A 17,472-nucleotide genomic window follows, 5' to 3' on the forward strand; every position below is an offset into this window, starting at 1 on the left:
ATTTGAGGGCAATGCATAATTCATTTACCCGCCAGGGTGTGAGAACTGAAGAACTTTCTAATGCTAGTGAACTGGTATTGAGCATCAGTGTCAGGACCGGCCAGGATATAAATCTTTGCCTGTGGCTGTAAATACTGCGGCTGACATCCTTCCTATGGCAGCATTTTAATGTCTTTCTTCCACAGAAAATGTGCATATTAGCAGCAAAAGTGCAAGGCCAAGTTAGTGTGTGTGTGTGTGTATGTGTGTGTGACAGAGAAAAAGGAGTGCTTTTAGCAAAATAGGCTACTGTGACAGCACCTTCATTAACAATTATTCACAGCACAGTCCAAACACTGTCCATTTATGTGTAAACCATTAATGCCTTCAAGTGTCCTTCAATTTCACTGAAAACCTTTTCAAACAGCATACATCGATAGTGGGTATTTAGCTCAGTGGTTAAGATGATCATGTGCCGCACTGGAAAACTCGGTTTCAATTCCTGCCTCTGGCTCCTGACTCCAGTTTCCCATGTGTGCAGTCCCTATGAGATAGTGAGGTAGCTCAAATTATTGGGTTCCAGCCTCTCATGTGGGAGACCTGGATTGTGTTCCTGGCTAGTGGCTTTGGCCCTGGCTGTTGCAAGCATTTGGAGAATAAACCAACAGATGGAAGTGCTTGCTCTTGCACTCACTCTCTCCCCATCATCTCAAATGTTTAAATATGAAAAAATTTAAGAATCACTAGGTTTCTGCAAGTATACATGTGTGTGGGGAAGGAGGGCACAATTACAATTTTTCAGGTGGCAAATATTTTCATAAAACATATTTAGAAACCTTTTGTTAAGGGCATCACATGAAATTCACTCCAATCAGTTCAACTAGTCATAAGACTTCTTTCTGTATGCCATGTGCTATGGAGAAAGCCATGAGAAATAGAAAACAGTTCTGAAATAAAATTCCATTCCATTTCTTCTGTCTCACAACTGATACTTAGCACTTGTCAGATGACATCTTCATACTAAAAACTGTTTTGGTCATGGCTTTGAAGTAAATGCAGTATAAGCAGTTATGAGATTCTTTCTTTTTTTTTTTAACAGGCAGAGTGGATAGTGAGAGAGAGAGAGAGACAGAGAGAAAGGTCTTCCTTTTTGCCGTTGGTTCACCCTCCAATGGCCACTGCGGCCGGCATATCATGCCGATCCGAAGCCAGGAGCCAGGTGCTTCTCCTGGTCTCCCATGCAGGTGCAGGGCCCAAGGACTTGGGCCATCCTCCACTGCCTTCCTGGGCCATAGCAGAGAGCTGGCCCGGAAGAGGGGCAACCGGGATAGAATCCGGCGCCCCAACCGGGACTAGAACCCAGTGTGCCGGCGCCGCAAGGCGGAGGATTAGCCTGTTAAGCCACGGCGCCAGCCTATGAGATTCTTTTTTAAAAAATATTTCTTGCTAAGTTAACTCTGTTTTACGATTCACCTTAAAATGGGTAAAGGAAAGGAATCTCTGATAGAAAGGTCAGAGAGAACTCACACTTAGTACTTGCAGCTGATTAGCGCTTTCTAGTAATCTGTGCTTATGTGTCATCAAAGTGCTTTTGGGAGCAGAAGCTTGGAAAAGTGACTCTGTACTGGTCTGCGGGGTGGGCACTCAGCCTAGCTGTTACACATAGCTTGTGTCAGGCGACACTAACTTTAAGGAGAGTGATGATGAAATGTTCTGAGATCTTCATTGTGATTCCATTTAACTTTTGATAAACTTGATGAGTAAGCTGCAATCCCACTGATCGCTCACATGGGAAATCAGAACAAAGTTGTAATATATGAAAGCCTATCGTATTTTCAAATTAATAAATCAGCATATTTCCTAAGAATGGGATATGTAGAAAAATGAAGCAGAGAAACATCCAAGGAGAGCTGTTTATTCAAATGTCACCTTATAGGGGCTGGCGCTATAGCACAGTGGGTAAAGCTGCTGCATGCAATGCCGGCATCCCATATGGCCACTGGCTTGTGTCCTGGCTGCTCCACTTCTGATTTGGCTCCCTGCTGATGGCCTGGGAAAAGCAGCAGAAGATGACCCAAGTGCCTGGGCCCCTGCCACCCATGTGGGAGACCCAGAAGAGGTTCTGGCTCCTGGCTTTGGCCTGGCCCAGCCCTGGCCTTTGTGGCCAATTGGAGAGTGAACCAGCTAATGGAAGATCTCTCTGTCTCTCCCTCTCTGTAACTCTTTCAAATAAGTAAATCAATCAATCAATCTTTTTTTTTTTTTTAAAGAGCCACCTTGAAATAATAATTTTTTTAAATGTTTGTTTTCATCTACTTGGAAGGCAGGGAGAGAGGGAGGGAGAGAGGGAGAGAGGGTGGGAGGGAGGGAGAGAGGGAGGGAGGGAGGGAACAGGTTAATCAATCACCTGCTGCTTTACTCCTGAAATGCCTGTAAAAGGCAGGGCTGGGCCAGGCTGAAGGCAAGAGCCTGAACTTCATCCAGGTCTCCGATGCAGGAAGCAAGGGTCCAAGAACTTGAGTCACCATTTGCTGCTTCCCAGGATGTATTAGTAGCCAGCTGGACTGGAAGTAAAGGAGCCCGGGCTCAAACTGGCACCCTGATATGGGATGAACATCCCAAGGGGTGGCTTAACCCACTGCACCACCATGCCCACACCCATAATTATGTTTTGGTTTTCTGTTAAAGAGTTTTAATATCAGATATCCCTGTGATCAATAACACAAGTTATACCAGTTTAACAAGGTAGTTAACCAAGAGATCATACTAAACAGAGTCAGCACTCCCTGCCCTCACAAGTAAAGAGAATAGGAAAGCGACGGCTCCAATGCAGTCAGCAAGTCAGCAGCAATGCTAACAGCAAAGCCCATGCGCCCTAAATTGAAACCAAATGTCCGCAACAGGAGTAGGGAATTTAAGCAGTTTTGCTCCTGAGGGATATACTAAGTAATTTCTGAGGGTATCTTTTTTTTTTTTAAGATTTATTTATTTGAAAGGCAGAGTTACAGCGAGGCAGAGGTGGGGGGGGGGTGTCTTCCTGCTGGGTCACTCCCAAGATGGCTGCAATGGCTGGAGCTGTGCTGATCCAAAGCCAGAAGCCAGGAGTTTCCTCTAGGTCTCTCATGCGGGTGCAGGGGCCCAAGGACTTGAGCCATCCTCCATTGCTATCCCAGGCATAGCAGAGAGCTGGATCGGAAGTGGAGTAGCCAGGACTTGAACCAGCGCCCATACAGGATACACTGCAGGCAATGGTTTTACCCACTACGCCACAGCACCAGCCCCTGAGGGTATCTTAAAACCACGTTTATTCTTTTTGTATTTGGTTTTTCTTCGCCTTTCCTTGTACCCTGCCCTTTTATTTCTTTCCCTCTTGCTTTTAGGTTCATTGGAAGTCCTCTCTTAGCATTTAATACTTGAAAGTCCTTATTCTGGTAATGTCAGTAGTTCCTCTCCAGCCAATCCGTCCTAAAATGACCACTGTATACTAGATGAAAGACAACAATACTGCAGACACTAGAGAAAGATCATGGGCAGACATGGGAGTGGAGCTGAGAAATGGCACTCACTGGATGCATTTCTTACTTTAGATCACTTTCAGCCCGAAAGTCCCCAGTATGTATCCTACAAGAATTACTGACAGGGGCCTGCATTGTGGCACAGCAGGAAAAGCCGCTGCCTGCAAAGCTGGCATCTCATATGGGCGCTGGTTCAAGTCCTAGCTGCTCCACTTCTGATCCAGCTCCCTGTTAATGTGCTTGGGAAAGCAGCAGAAGATGGCCCAAGTGACTGGGTTCTTGCCACTCATATGGGAGACCCAGATGGAGTTCTAGGCTCTTGGCTTTGGCCTGGCCCAGCTCTGGACATCTGGGGAGTGAACCAGTGGATGGAAGACCTCTCTGTCTTTCCATCTCTCCCTGTAACTTTGCCTTTCAAATAAATAAATAAATCTTTTTTTAAAAAAAGAAAGAATTACCTAAAATTGCAGTAAGAATCCTTTGGTCTTTTTGATTTGAAAAACTACACAATAGAATTTGAAGCAACATAGCCACAATAAGTGAGGAGGAAATCCCCATAAGAAGAAAGCTTCGCGGGTTCAATTTCTGCATCCAGCTCTGGCTCTGACTCTAGCTTCTTACAAATGCATACCCTGGGAGGCAGCAGATGATAGACAGCTCAAGTGCTTGGGTCCCTGCCATACACATGTGAGACCAGGATTGAATTCTGGGATCCTGGCTTTGGCCTGGCCTGGTCCTGGCTGTTGCAGCAGGCTTCTAGAGATTAAATCAGCAGATGGAAAATCTCTTTTTAGTTCTCTCTCTGTTTTTTTTTTTTAAATAATTTTTTAAAAAATGATTTATTTACTTATTTGAAAGGCAGAGAGAGAGAGAATGAATGAATGAATCTTTCATCTGCTGGTTCACTCCTCAAATAGCCACAATGATTGGAGCTGAGCCAATTTGAAGCCAGGAGGCAGGAGCTTCATATGGGTCTCTCACGTGGGTTGCAGAGGTTCAAATACCTGGGCCATTTTCCACTGCTTTTCCCAGATGCATTAGCAGGGAGTTGGATAGAAAATGAAGCAGCGGGACCCAAACCAGTGCCAATATAGGATGCTGGCACTGCAAGATGGCAGTTCAACCCCCTTTGTCATAGCACTGGCTCTGGTCTTTCAAATAAAATGAAAATAAATAAATAAAAACAGCTGAAAGCCAGATATATGAAAATAGAATTCTTAAGAAAATTTTAAAAAATTTCATCCCAAGGAAGGTAGCGCCATGGAACACAGGAATAAAAATCAGAAATCAAATAGCAAAAATAATACATTTAAATCCAACCAAATCAACAATTATGTTCAATGTTAATGGACTAAACACACCAATTAAAAGGCAGATATTATAAAAATGGATAAAAAAGCAAAACTCACTTGGATTCTTATAGACTATTTATAAAAGATTTACTTTAGAGTAAGGGAAAAAAGATGATTATAGACTAAGTTAGGAATCAGTAGTAACACAGGTTAAAAAACACACAAACCAAATATTTGAAAATTAAAAGAAATACTTCTAAATACACTGGTTAAAAAGGAAGTCATAGGAAATATAAGATATTTAAAAAATGATAGATAATAAAAATAGTACTATGTATCAATGAATGGGATGGGAAAGGGAGTAGGAGATGGGATGGTTGCGGGTGGGAGGGAGGTTATGGGGGGAAAAAGCCACTTTAATCCAAAAGTTGTACTTTGGAAATTTATGTTTATTAAATAAAAGTTAAAAAAATACTAGATATCAAAATCTGTGAGACTACTGCGATAGTACAGGGAGAAATACGCATCCTTAAATTCAAATGTCAGAAAATTTTCAAATCAATGTACCATTTTAAGAATTTTAAGAAGAAAAGTAAACTCGGCCGGCGCCGTGGCTTAACAGGCTAATCCTCCACCTTGCGGCGCCGGCACACTGGGTTCTAGTCCCGGTCAGGGTGCCAGATTCTATCCCGGTTGCCCCTCTTCCAGGCCAGCTCTCTACTATGGCCCGGGAAGGCAGTGGAGGATGGCCCAAGTGCTTGGGCCCTGCACCCGCATGGGAGACCAGGAGAAGTACCTGGCTCCTGGCTTCAGATCAGCGCAATGAGCCGGCCGCAGCGGCCATTGGAGGGTGAACCAACGGCAAAAGGAAGACCTTTCTCTCTGCCTCTCTCTCTCACTATCCACTCTGCCTGTCAAAAAAAAAAAAAAAAAAAAAAAAAAAGTAAACTCAAAGTAAGTGGAAGTAAAAAGATAAAAGTAAAAAATCAACTAATTAGAAAACACATGAACCACAGGAAAACTAACAAAACCAAGTGTAGTTCATTGAAAATATCAACAAAATTGATAAATCCCACAACTGATGGGATAAACAAAAGGAAGGGAAACTCATTACCAGGAATGAAGAAGTAGTTATCATTACAGATCACATAACCATTAAACAAATAATTAGGGAACATTATGACAACATTATGCTAATAAACAATTCACAAGTGAGTCTAATTTGATGGACTGAAAAGATACTCAGGCAAATCCAGAGGAAGGTAAAAGAAGTATTCTAAGAAGGACTCATGAACCAAAGGATAAATTCCATAAGAAAAAACTAGTTTCCTAAGTTAAAAAGAACCTGAGGCACTGCAATTCTCATTTCAGGGCTACAAATAAGACGGCCATAGTTCAAAGTAGTGTATCACCAATATAGAATGAGAAAAAATGGAAGGTAAATAAAAAAAAAGAGCAAAGTAAGTTAGTTCTATTTATTTAACATTTATTTGGAGGGCAGAGAAGGGCAGACAGAGGAGGGGGGGGGTGGGGAACGCATTCCCTGGCTCACTCCCCACATGCCTGCAAAGGCCTCCAGAGCTGGGAGCTGAAACTCAACCCAGGTCTTCCACGTGAGTGCAGGAAGCCAATCATTTGAGCCATCACTACTGTCTCTCAAGGTCTGCATTAGCACGAAGCTGGAGACAGGAGGAGAAGCAGCTATCAAACCCAGGCACTCTGATACCGGACCTGAGTTTCCTTAACCATCAGGTCAGCTGGCCACCTCTTTGTCTTTATAATTATCCAGGGTCTCACGTAATACAAATAAAATATAGGATTATGGGAAGTGAAAAGATTAGGGAGATTCATGTACAAATACAAAGAAGCATCTCTGGGTGTTACGAAGTGTCTCTCTGGACAGTTTCTTACTTTAAAGATATTCTGTACAAGGGATTTCCCTGTCTGGTGGAATAGCTTCCCTTTTCTTCATTTAGAGACTGAGGATATTGCTTTCTCCTACATACATTTTTTTTCTTTCATTTTTGAAACCACTTCTGGCAATCATAACAACTGAAACTGAAGAGGTATCATGCTTCTCCAAAGGCAGAATTTCTATTTCTAATCTCTTCTGAAAATTCAGAAGAAACTGTATACATTCATGGCTGGAAGCTACTCTAGTCAAGGCATGGTATCATTTTTCTTTTTCTTACAGAATCACTTAAGAAAATTATGTAATTCATCCTTGTATTCTGCAAGTGCCTGGCTCAGAGGAGCTTTCTTATAAATGCTGAATGAGTATATGACTGATCCGTCACAATCTGGCCTCCTAGTAGAAGCACTGTAATCTAATTCATGTTGGAGAATCAGAACTACTTTGGGGGCTGGCGCTGTGGCAGAGTAGGTAAAGCTGCCACCTGCAATGCCAGCATCCCATATGGGCGCCTGTTTGAGTCCTGGCTGCTCTACTTCAGATCTAGCTCTCTGCTATGGCCTGAGATAGCAGTAGAAGATGGCCCAAGTGCTTGGGCCCCTGCACCCATGTGGGAGACCCGGAAGAAGTTCCTGGCTCCTGGCTTCTCCAGCTGCTGTGGCCAACTGGGGAGTGAACCAGCAAATGAAAGACCTCTTTCTCTCTCTGCCTCTCCTTCTCTCTCTGTGTAACTCTGACTTTTGAATAAATAAATCTTAAAAAAAAAAAACCTACTTTGACCTTGCAACCCATCTTTTCAAAGACTTTTGAGAAATTAGGTACTTCAAAAACTGGAACATCCTCTGAGCAATAGGCTGAGGGTAAAGGAACTCCAAGGCACGTGAAGATGCATTTTAAATACTAACGTATTTAACAGCATGCTCCAGGACAACTTGCCTGTTCAAACTCCTCCATGTCTACTTCTCCATCTCCATTCAAGTCAAACATCTTGAAGGCAATTTCAAAATTTCTCTGAGGAGCTGCAAGCAAAAAGGGAGAAAGGAAGACAGGAAGTGAGGGAAAAGAAAAATATTTAGACGACTTCGACCAAAAAGAAATGAACACTAACATGTAGATGATACTGTATTTATCTTCTAGATCATCCTTTTAGTAACACTTCTTAAAACCCAAAGAGAATTTTACTGGGGCCCGCAAAAACAGCACTTCATCTTTGTGTTTCTATACTCTTTTTCTTAAAATTTTCCATTTTGCTCCCCCCTCCCACCCCCCAAACATTTATTGATTTCATTGAAAGGCAGAGCCACAGAAAGAGGCAGAGATCTATTCATTAGTTCACTCCCCAATTGGCCACAACAGCCAGGGCTGGGCCAGGCTGAAGCTGGGCAGTCTGGAACTCCATCCAGGTCTCCCACGTGGGTGGCAGGGGCCCAAGCACTTCGGCCACATTCTACTGTTTTCCCAGACACGTCATCAGGGAGCTGGAACTGAAGTAGAGCAGCCAAGACTTGAATCGGCGCTCTGAAATGGGATGCTGGGAGTTGCAAGCAGCAGCTTAACCTGCTGTACCACAACACAGGCCCCCAGTTTTGCTTTGGTAGATATGATCCTCTGAGCTGTGTCATATTAATATTGTTGCTCTGTTGCATAAATCCTCATTTTATTTATCCAGGCAAGAAAGTCTGAGATAACACTGCTGCAAAGAAGCTGAAATTTGAAGGCTTTGTCTTGCCTTTAAAACAAGCTGACTTCCTACTTAGTTCTTTCTAGTCTCTCCATTGTCAGGACAGTCAGGAGATCTGTGCGTGTCATTCTGCCAGCAGCGATGATGGAAAGCTGTTTCCTTGGGGGTTTACTCATTATCCTTGCAGCTTTGCGCAAGGCAGAAGAGCATCCTATAGGTGATTTGGTCCCCTGTTTCAATCATGTCAGCTGTACATACAAGTCATGAATAAAGTATACCTAACTGTTAAAATTAAGCTGAGGTCTAAAAAACAAAATGAAAAATGCAAAGTTTGACAAGATGATTTATTTTCTTTCCCTTAAATGAATGTTGAAAGCTTCCCACTACTTTTTTAGTGTTCTTAGATCAATCGAAATATAATCTAGGTCCTGGAATAAAATAAACTTAACAGGCTTCTTCCTCCCTTACCATGTTACATGTTTTGGTAAAGAAAACTACATCATTTGTTTTTCTTCCTTTGATGCTTCAACTTTACACAACAGTAGGGGAAAAAAGCATCACATATACCCTAATGTCATTGAATTAAATCTTAAGTAATATAACTTTTACTAAATAAGACATAGAGATTATCTGTGAGGTAATGAAACTAAAAAGTGCTTACTATGCAAAATCATAGCATGTCTCTATTCCAATCTTGCTCAGGAATTTGTCAATAGTTATACTTTCTGGGCTTAAAAACAATCCTCAGACAGATAGCCAGCTAGGCTGGTGAGTGCCTGGTTCTTAGCTGTCTGCCTCACTTGCTATTGGCTTCCAACAGGGTTGCTCTTCTTGAGGCCACAATGATTATTTGCAGGGAAGGAAGCACCTGGCAGAATTACTTTTTTGAATATTTATGGCTACTTCTCAAACTTTTTCTACCTGTCTGAATATCATTTACTGAGGAGTTACTATGTACCAAGCCCTGAACTAGATAATTTTAAGTTATTATCTGATTTTGTACTTGTGATGCCAAAAGTTTTCATATAATGTTTAAACAGAGAGGAAAACTGGGGCTGGCAGCAGTAAATGGCTAGCTCAAATATCACAGAGCAAATATGTGGCAGAACTGCACTCTGGCTTAGTCATCACTGACACTGAAGCCAGAGACTTTTCATGATGCTCATGGCCTGCACTGTGAACACGGAAGCACTCAGGTTAAGAAACACACTCTTCACGCTGGCATATCTTGACCTAGAAACAACCGACTTGCTGCTTTCACAAGTCTCTGTAAAAGCTGACTTTCAAGTTGCTCACCTCAAGGAGAAACTCAATGTTAAAGAAACAGTGCATAAATGATGCTCCGTCACCTGATGTGGCTGTACTAACTGGGGACTCAGAGCAAACAGGGGACTCTCAGGATCCGCAGTTTGAAATTCTACAACAAATCTTCTTAGACAGGAATGTGCTCTGCTATTCCCCCCGTCTCACAGTTGGCCCACTTCACTCATAGGAGTTATCTGCCTCATCTCCACAGATACTTGAGATGGTAATGATGGCAGAAAATATGAAGCCACTGAAGGGATTTAAGCAGGGGAGTGACGCAATCGGGCCCAGAAAGGGCTTCTCTTGCTACTGTGAAGGATGGGTTGGAAAAGAAGAGCCAGTGTCAGACACCACAGAAGCTCTTGTAAATGCTGAAAATGGGAACTGAGGCGACGGCGGTGGGAACAGGGAGGAAGAAACAAATCTGAAATACCTTAAAAAGTCAAAAATTATGTAACCTAATGATTAGTTGGCTGTGAGGTTTTGCGAGGGAAAAGGGATGACAGCACGGCTGCCTTGCACTCCTGAGCAGCCTGCATGTCATTACCTAAGAGATAAAATAGATGTGAAAGGGCTGAGACACAGAAGGAGCTCAGACAGGATCTGCTGAATCCAAGAGGTCTGCAGCACACTCAGACGGAGATGTTCAGGAGATAGCTAGAAGCATGGGGCTCAGGCTCAGGACAGAGGGTTAGGCTGGGACTTAGCAGCATACTCGTGGTTATGGCAAAGAGCCTGACACACACTTGCACAAGGAGAGCTGAGGGCCAAGGAGAAGGGTGAGGGAAGCCAGGATACAGGTGGACCCCAATATTTGTGGTGCAGAGAAAGGGAAGGGCAGCAGTGGCAGGGTGGAGGTGGCACTACTGCACAGGGAGGAGTACGGTCCAAATGAACACAATTAGGAAACAATGTGGTGTGAGCCAAGGCAGTCTGTTCCCAAACAGGAACTAAAGCAGCATTCCCTACTTCCACTGACCACGGCGGTTTCACAGAATGCTTAACATCTCAGCTTTGCCATTATCTTTTATTCTGTCCTGGGATTTCCTTAAAAGCATGATCCCAGATCATTTAAATGACTGAAACCCTTATTCTATCGAATCACACTTAGTGTTTCTTCCAACAACCAAGGATAAATTCATTTTACCAAACAACACATACCCCACACTGCTAGAGGTTCTTTTTAGCCCAGAGTGGTTACTTTGGAACAGAGTATGTGCTTCACGTGGAGTTACTCTGAGTGCTTTTTTTTTTTTTTTTTTTTTTTTTTTGACAGGCAGAGTGGATAGTGAGAGAGAGAGACAGAGAGAAAGGTCTTCTTTTTTGCCGTTGGTTCACCCTCCAATGGCCGCTGCGGCTGGCACATCGCGCTGATCTGAAGCTAGGAGCCAGGCGCTTCTCCTGGTCTCCCATGCGGGTGCAGGGCCCAAGGACTTGGGCCATCCTCCACTGCCTTCCCGGACCATAGCAGAGAGCTGGCCTGGAAGAGGTGCAACCGGGATAGAATCCGGCGCCCCAACCGGGACTAGAACCCAGTGTGCCGGCACCGCAAGGCGGAGGATTAGCCTGTTAAGCCACAGCGCCGGCCCTGAGTGCTTTTTTTTCTTTTCTAAGATTTATTTTGTATTTACTTGAAAGGCAGAGTTATAGAAGAGGAGAGTATAGGAGAGAGCAGAGGAGGGGAGAGGTGAGGAGAGAAGAGGAAAGGAGAGAAAGGCAAAGAGAGGAAGTCTCCATCTGCTGGCCCAGTCTCCAAATGGTTGCGATGACCTGAGCTGGGCCAGGCCAAAGCCAGAAGCCAGGAGCTTCTTCCGGTCTCCCGTGAGGGTGCACAAGTACTTGGGCCATCTTCTGCTGCCCTCCCAGGGGCACCAGCAGGGAGCTGGATTCGAAGCACAAGCAACCAGGAATCAAACCAGGGCCCATAAGGGATGCTGGCATTGCAGGTGGAGGCCAAGGTGTCCGCTGTGACACTGGAGGCTGTGGCCCTGTGCTCTGCCCGCTGTGGAGGTGAGCTGGGCAGCAGCCTCACACAGTCTCACGTGGGCCTTACCAGTCTAGTGGGGAAGGCCCTCCTAGGAGGTAGTCTCTCTGCCTAGTGAATCCTCACCTGCTGATCACATCAAAGCACAGGAGACAAAGAAGCCGAAAACCCAGCTTGCTCTCAGTGAAGCATCTACACAGAACACCCTGTCAGGCAATTCTCTTGTAAACTCCCCCATCTCCTCTTAAATGCAGACTTCAGGGTTATTTTTAAATTGAGCTATTCTGGAAAGCTTCCAGGTATCCTGGGTTTAGGTTAGCTCAAATCCAGTTTCCACAGAAAGGATCTGAGAGGAATTCTTTGGAACCTGAGGCTGCAGAGTGAACAGTGAAGCTTCCCCTTACTGAACACAGCATCAACCACTTTCTTCACAATTTCCAGAACAACCTTAATAGACACTGGAACTGATTAAAACTGTTAGACTCTACACAAAGTTAATTACTTCACAGATTTACTTAGATTTCCATGATAATTTTTGCTACTATGATATTGAGATAGGTCTGTTTGGATTAAGAATTCCCTTTTAAAATATTGTTCTATTAGAGTTAATCTTCTATGTATACAGTTAATTGAAAATGGATCTTAGTGGAAAATGGGACTGGGAATGGAAGGGGGGGGGTGGGAGAGTGGGTGGGAGGGTGGGTATGGTGGGAAGAATCACTATAGTCCTGAAGTTGTATTTATGAAATGCATGAAGTCTGCATTCCTTCAATAAAAGGTTTCTTTGGGGGGAAAATAAAAAAATAAAGGAAAAAATATCTAGAGAACAACAGAAACAGTGAGCAGGAAGCTGAAACAGGATATCTGTGTCCTGCCCAGTATTGTGGCTCAGGACTGCAGTGGAAAGCAGAGAAAAAAATATATTTTCTTGAGATTGAAAAAAATTGTTCTATTAGTAATAATAATAACGGTAATAACCCCATGCTCTCTGAAGCACAAGATCTTTTTACTTTTCTTTAGTAATTTAAAAACTTTTATTTTTATTTGTAGTCAGATAAAAAGAGAACAATGACACTAGCTGTCATGGTTATTTCACTTACTGTTCTTTAATAGAAAATACACAATACTAGGGAACCTATATAAATAAATAAATATTCTAAAAGACTAGGGTTCAAATCAGGCTTTTTCAACCACATAATGAGACACTTTATACTTTAAATTCTTTTTTTTGGTAATACTGACAGAATGGTGCAAACGTGAACATGATGGTTTTTAACAAGTCCTTCCTTCCTTTGATTTATTTAGTTACAGAGAAACAGGGTGAGATACAGAGATGTTCCATCTGCTGTTTCACTTCCCCAAATGGTTGCAATAGCCAGGGCTGGGCCAGACTGCAGCCAGAAACGTGGAACTCCATCTGGGTCTCTCACATGGTGGCAGGGACCCAAGTACTTCATCCATCTTCCACTGCATTCCCAGGCATATCAGCAGGGGACTGGATCAGAAGTGGAGCAGCTGGGACTCAAACCAGTGCTCTGCCAGTCAGCTTACCCTCTGTGCTACAATGTGGGCCACAAGTTTTATTTTCTGCTGATTTGATTCTACCAAAAAATTCTTACATATACCATTTGTTTTAAAATAGTACCATAGGATAACAAACAACATCAGAACACTCTGAGTAAGAAAAAATTTTATGATCTTCTCTTCAATCACATATCCTCTCTCTGCTTATTTCTCTGTTTTTATTATATATAAGCCCATGTCTCAGGCCCAAGTATTGCTGACCATATTAACTGAGCTTTTTTCTCATGCAGAGCCCAAATCTTCTCTGTGTAGCCCCTATAATCCACTGTAGTTTATTTTTTTAAAGATGTATTTTATTTATTTGAAAGACAGAGTTACAGAGAGAGGCAGAGACAGAGAGAGAGGTCTTCCATCCACTGGTTAACTCCCCAGATGGCCACAACAGCCAGAGCTACACTGATCCGAATCCAGGAGCCAGGAGCTTCCTCCGGGTCTCCCACGTGGGTGCAGGGCCCCAAGGACTTGGGCCATCTTCTACTGCTTTTCCAGGCTACAGCAGAGAGCTGGATAAGAAGAGGAGCAACCGGGACTAGAACTGGTGCCCATATGGGATGCTGGTGCTTCAGGCCAGTGCTGTAACCCATTGCACCACTGCGCCGGCCCCTGTAGTTTAATTGTTTTAAAAAAGATTTATTTATTTATTTGAAAGGCAGAGTTATAGAGAAACAGAGGCAGAGGCAGAGAGAGAGACAGAGGGAGGGAGGCAGGGAGGAAGGGAGGGAAGGATCAGTCTTCCATCTGCTGGTTCATTGTCTAAATTGCTGGTATGGCTAGAGCTGGGCAGATCCGAAGCCAGAAGCTAGGAGCTTCTTCTGGGTCTCCCAAGTGTGTACATGGGCCCAAGGACTTGGGCCATCTTCCACTGCTTTTCCAGGACATAGCAGAGAGCTGGATTGGAATTGGAGCAGCCAGGACTCGAACTGTTGCCCATATTGGATGCTGGCACCAGTGGCTTTACCTGCTATAGCACAGCATTGGCCCCTATAGTTTAAATTTTTAGAAAAAGAAAAGCAGGTATGTGCTTCCTCACCTACATGATGGCCCTCTGAATCAACACAAACTACTATCTCTCTACTAAGGTTTTTCAGAACTTGTTTAGAGTATTAATATAGTTAACTGAGAAATGGCACACTTTCTAGAAGTAACAGGATGGTGTCTTTGCAGACTAGTGGACTAGCGTTATTGTATGAAGTCCTGGCATCTTGCTTTCCACATAACACTAGGGTTGGGGAATGAGGGAGAAAACCCTGCAAGAACAGATTTCCCAAAAAGCTTCCTCGGTTCCTCTGAATGCTTCGGTGTCTGACGGCTAGGTACAGTCTGTGCCGAAGCACTGCTGTCCTTCAGGCAGAGTGGGGGAAAGTTAAGCTGCAGCTGTAGTAGCATTTCCTTGGGTAACAACTTCGGAAGAACGCCACAGGAAACGAAAATATCTTAAGAATTATTTTAAACACACTTAAGCAATAGCAGACCAACTTGCTTTTCACTGACACAGTTAGCCTGTCAAAGTCTGGTTTCATTCCTGGTGGGAACTCTTTTAGATACTCTGGTAATCTGTTAGCTGTGTGTGTGTGTGTGTGTGTATGTTGGTGGGGGAGGGCCTCAGAAGCAGCGTCTCTGCTAGAAGAAGCTGGCTGGATGACTCTGTTGGTGGTCACCAGGGGGAGAAGCAAGAAGCAGGACAGCTGCTTTGCTTTGCAGCGCCTGGAGGACTTCAAAGGCCCACAGCCTTGGCTGCCCATTATAGCACCTCAGATTTCCTTGTAATCAGGACATGGTGCAAGCTTTCTTCCAGAATTCTAAAGTAAAACAGAACAAGAGCAGTCATTTGGGAGGCCACTTGGTCCTCAGATCATGAAGATGGAGCAAGTGGCTCCACTCCAGAAGACCTTAGCTAGGTACAGCTGTTGCTGCAAGGCCCTCATCAGTAGCCAGAATCTCATTTTGACGGCTGGGGAGCTGAGAGTTGAGTGTAAGTCTTGTGCATCTGGCTCCTGGTCATCCACCTTCTGGTTCAAGTGTGGCTTCTGCGTGGCTACTGGTGCTGGGAGGATGGCTGGGCTCCAATGTCACTTTGCGGGCTACAGACTGACAGGCTGCTTATATCATGAATGCTTCATCCCATTGGCAACTTGCTTTCCAAGCCCTGAGGCAAAAGGGTAACTGGAATAGAGCAACTACATTATTCAAATTTAGGACTTTGTTATTATGTTTTTACTGTAAGCCAGGAGCCAGGCTTTTTGGGAAGAGACCTATGAAAGGGTTGGTCCAGGAGCTTTGGAGGAGGATGGTCATGGAGGCCAGTTGTACTCTCTTCTAGAGGGTTCTCATTTGGTAGTTGTCACCTGTAGAGCTATATTTAGGCAAATGAGGCAAAGGGAGGAAATCAGATTGGTCCAACTGAGCCCTCCTAGCCCTAGGAGGCCTCCTGCAGGGCAGGGCTACTGCCCTACATGCTGTGCACACAGCTCCAGTGCTGAGGCCACCCATTACAGATTGGTTGCTTCAAGGGCTGGTTCCCCAACTTCACTTAAGATGCAGACTCGAAGTCTGCAGTGAATGAACGTATTGCTTGCAATGCTGTATTATTACCATTCAGCAAGTTGTCAGATTCTGACTGGATCCACCTTGTACTGCAACATTACTAAGGCCAGAAATTATCCAGCAGTAGTTAAACCACCCTCCTCACAAGTGCCCTGGAAGAGCCTTCGGTGGCCACATTTCTGCTGTGGATTGTTGATTCAGAGTATGTCACAAGTGAGCGTCGCTTCTCCAATCACAGCCATGTTGCTCCTAAACAGAAGAGAGTGACAGCAGCTACCAGGTCCCTGTCCAGATGTGAAGGTGACCCTGAAGCTGTAGAAGGAGATTGGGTGGAATGCCTTAAGAAACAAAAGTAGGAAACGACTCATTTCATTTCCCACAGCCAGCTATCTGAGGCTCCCTGTTCTCAGGCGAAGACTGAGAGGTGCAGTCTCTACTATCTGAACTGGGCAAAAGGAACCATCACGCTCATGATCCCAGGATGTCATGCATGCTCTAGGAGGTCCCCAGGCTCTGGAATCGAAAGTTGAGAAGGGATTCAAGGGAACCATAGGAGCAGAAGCTGCGGATTTGGGGATAGGACGAGAAACAAACTTACAGGTCTCCACACTAAACTGCTCAGAGATCCAAACTGACACAGCACACAGGAGGTAGACCAAGGAGATGTCACTTTCCTTATCCCTTTTGGTGAGGCCAGAAAGAATCTTGCCTCCAAGACCCTCATTCTGAGAGAAGGATTTCTCCCACGGTGAACTGTCCAAAACAGTTCTTGCCTTCCTTCAGCTGGTCTTCGTAGCTCAGACACCTTCAGCTCTACACCTCTGAGAACTTTAGATGGCCCACTGTCATCCAGAACCTTCAATATCACTGGCACCATTAATGTCTGAGAGTATAATGGCACTGGATTCTACCCACATGTCATCTACTCCATGAAGCAGCCTTTGACACTAACAGCAGCAGCAGCAAGCAGCACTTGGCCTACTACACTGGGAACTGCTGGGATCAGGAGTTCATCATTCTGGCACAGCAAGCCAGGCTGTTGCTGCAGGGCTGGCATTCCACATCAGAGCACTGGTTCAGAGTCCTGGCTGCTCTGCTTCTGATCCAGCTCCCTGATGATGTGCCTGGGAAAGCAGTGAGGAAGGCCCCAGTACCTGAGGCACTGTCACCCATGTGGGAAACACAGATACAGCTCTGAGCTACTGGATTCACCCTGGACCAGCCCCAGCTGTTGCATTCATTTTGGGGAGTGACCCAGCAAATAGAAGATTTTATGTGTGCGTGTGTGTGTGTTTGTGTTATCCTTCTCTTTCTTTCTTTTTTTGGACAGGCAGAGTGGATAGTGAGAGAGAGAGAGGCAGAGAGAAAGGTCTTCCTTTTTGCCGTTGGTTCACCCTCCAATGGCCACTGCGGCCGGCTCATCGCGCTGATCTGAAGCCAGGAGCCAGGTGCTTATCCTGGTCTCCCATGCGGGTGCAGGGCCCAAGCACTTGGGCCATCCTCCACTGCCTTCCTGGGCCATAGCAGAGAGCTGGACTGGAAGAGGGGCGACCGGGATAGAATCTGGCACCCCAACCGGGACTAGAACCCAGTGTGCCGGCGCCGCAAGGCGGAGGATTAGCCTGTTAAGCCACGGCGCCAGCCATCTTCTCTTTAAAAAAAAAAAAAAGAGTTCA

The 17,472-nt window shown here is 44.6% G+C and overlaps 1 protein-coding gene across 1 annotated transcript in view; it reads right to left on the reverse strand.

Annotated features, from left to right (window-relative positions):
- The window catches only part of MICU1 (mitochondrial calcium uptake 1), a 230,390-nt gene that overhangs the window by 89,170 nt on the left and 123,748 nt on the right, over nucleotides 1-17,472 (reverse strand). Inside the window, exon 7 of the mRNA XM_062214805.1 lies at nucleotides 7,635-7,717. Coding sequence (XP_062070789.1) covers nucleotides 7,635-7,717 — 83 coding nt within the window. The remainder of the gene's footprint in view (nucleotides 1-7,634; nucleotides 7,718-17,472) is intronic.

The sequence above is a fragment of the Lepus europaeus genome, chromosome 17, assembly GCF_033115175.1.
Source record: "Lepus europaeus isolate LE1 chromosome 17, mLepTim1.pri, whole genome shotgun sequence".
NCBI classification, from domain to species: Eukaryota; Metazoa; Chordata; class Mammalia; order Lagomorpha; family Leporidae; genus Lepus; species Lepus europaeus.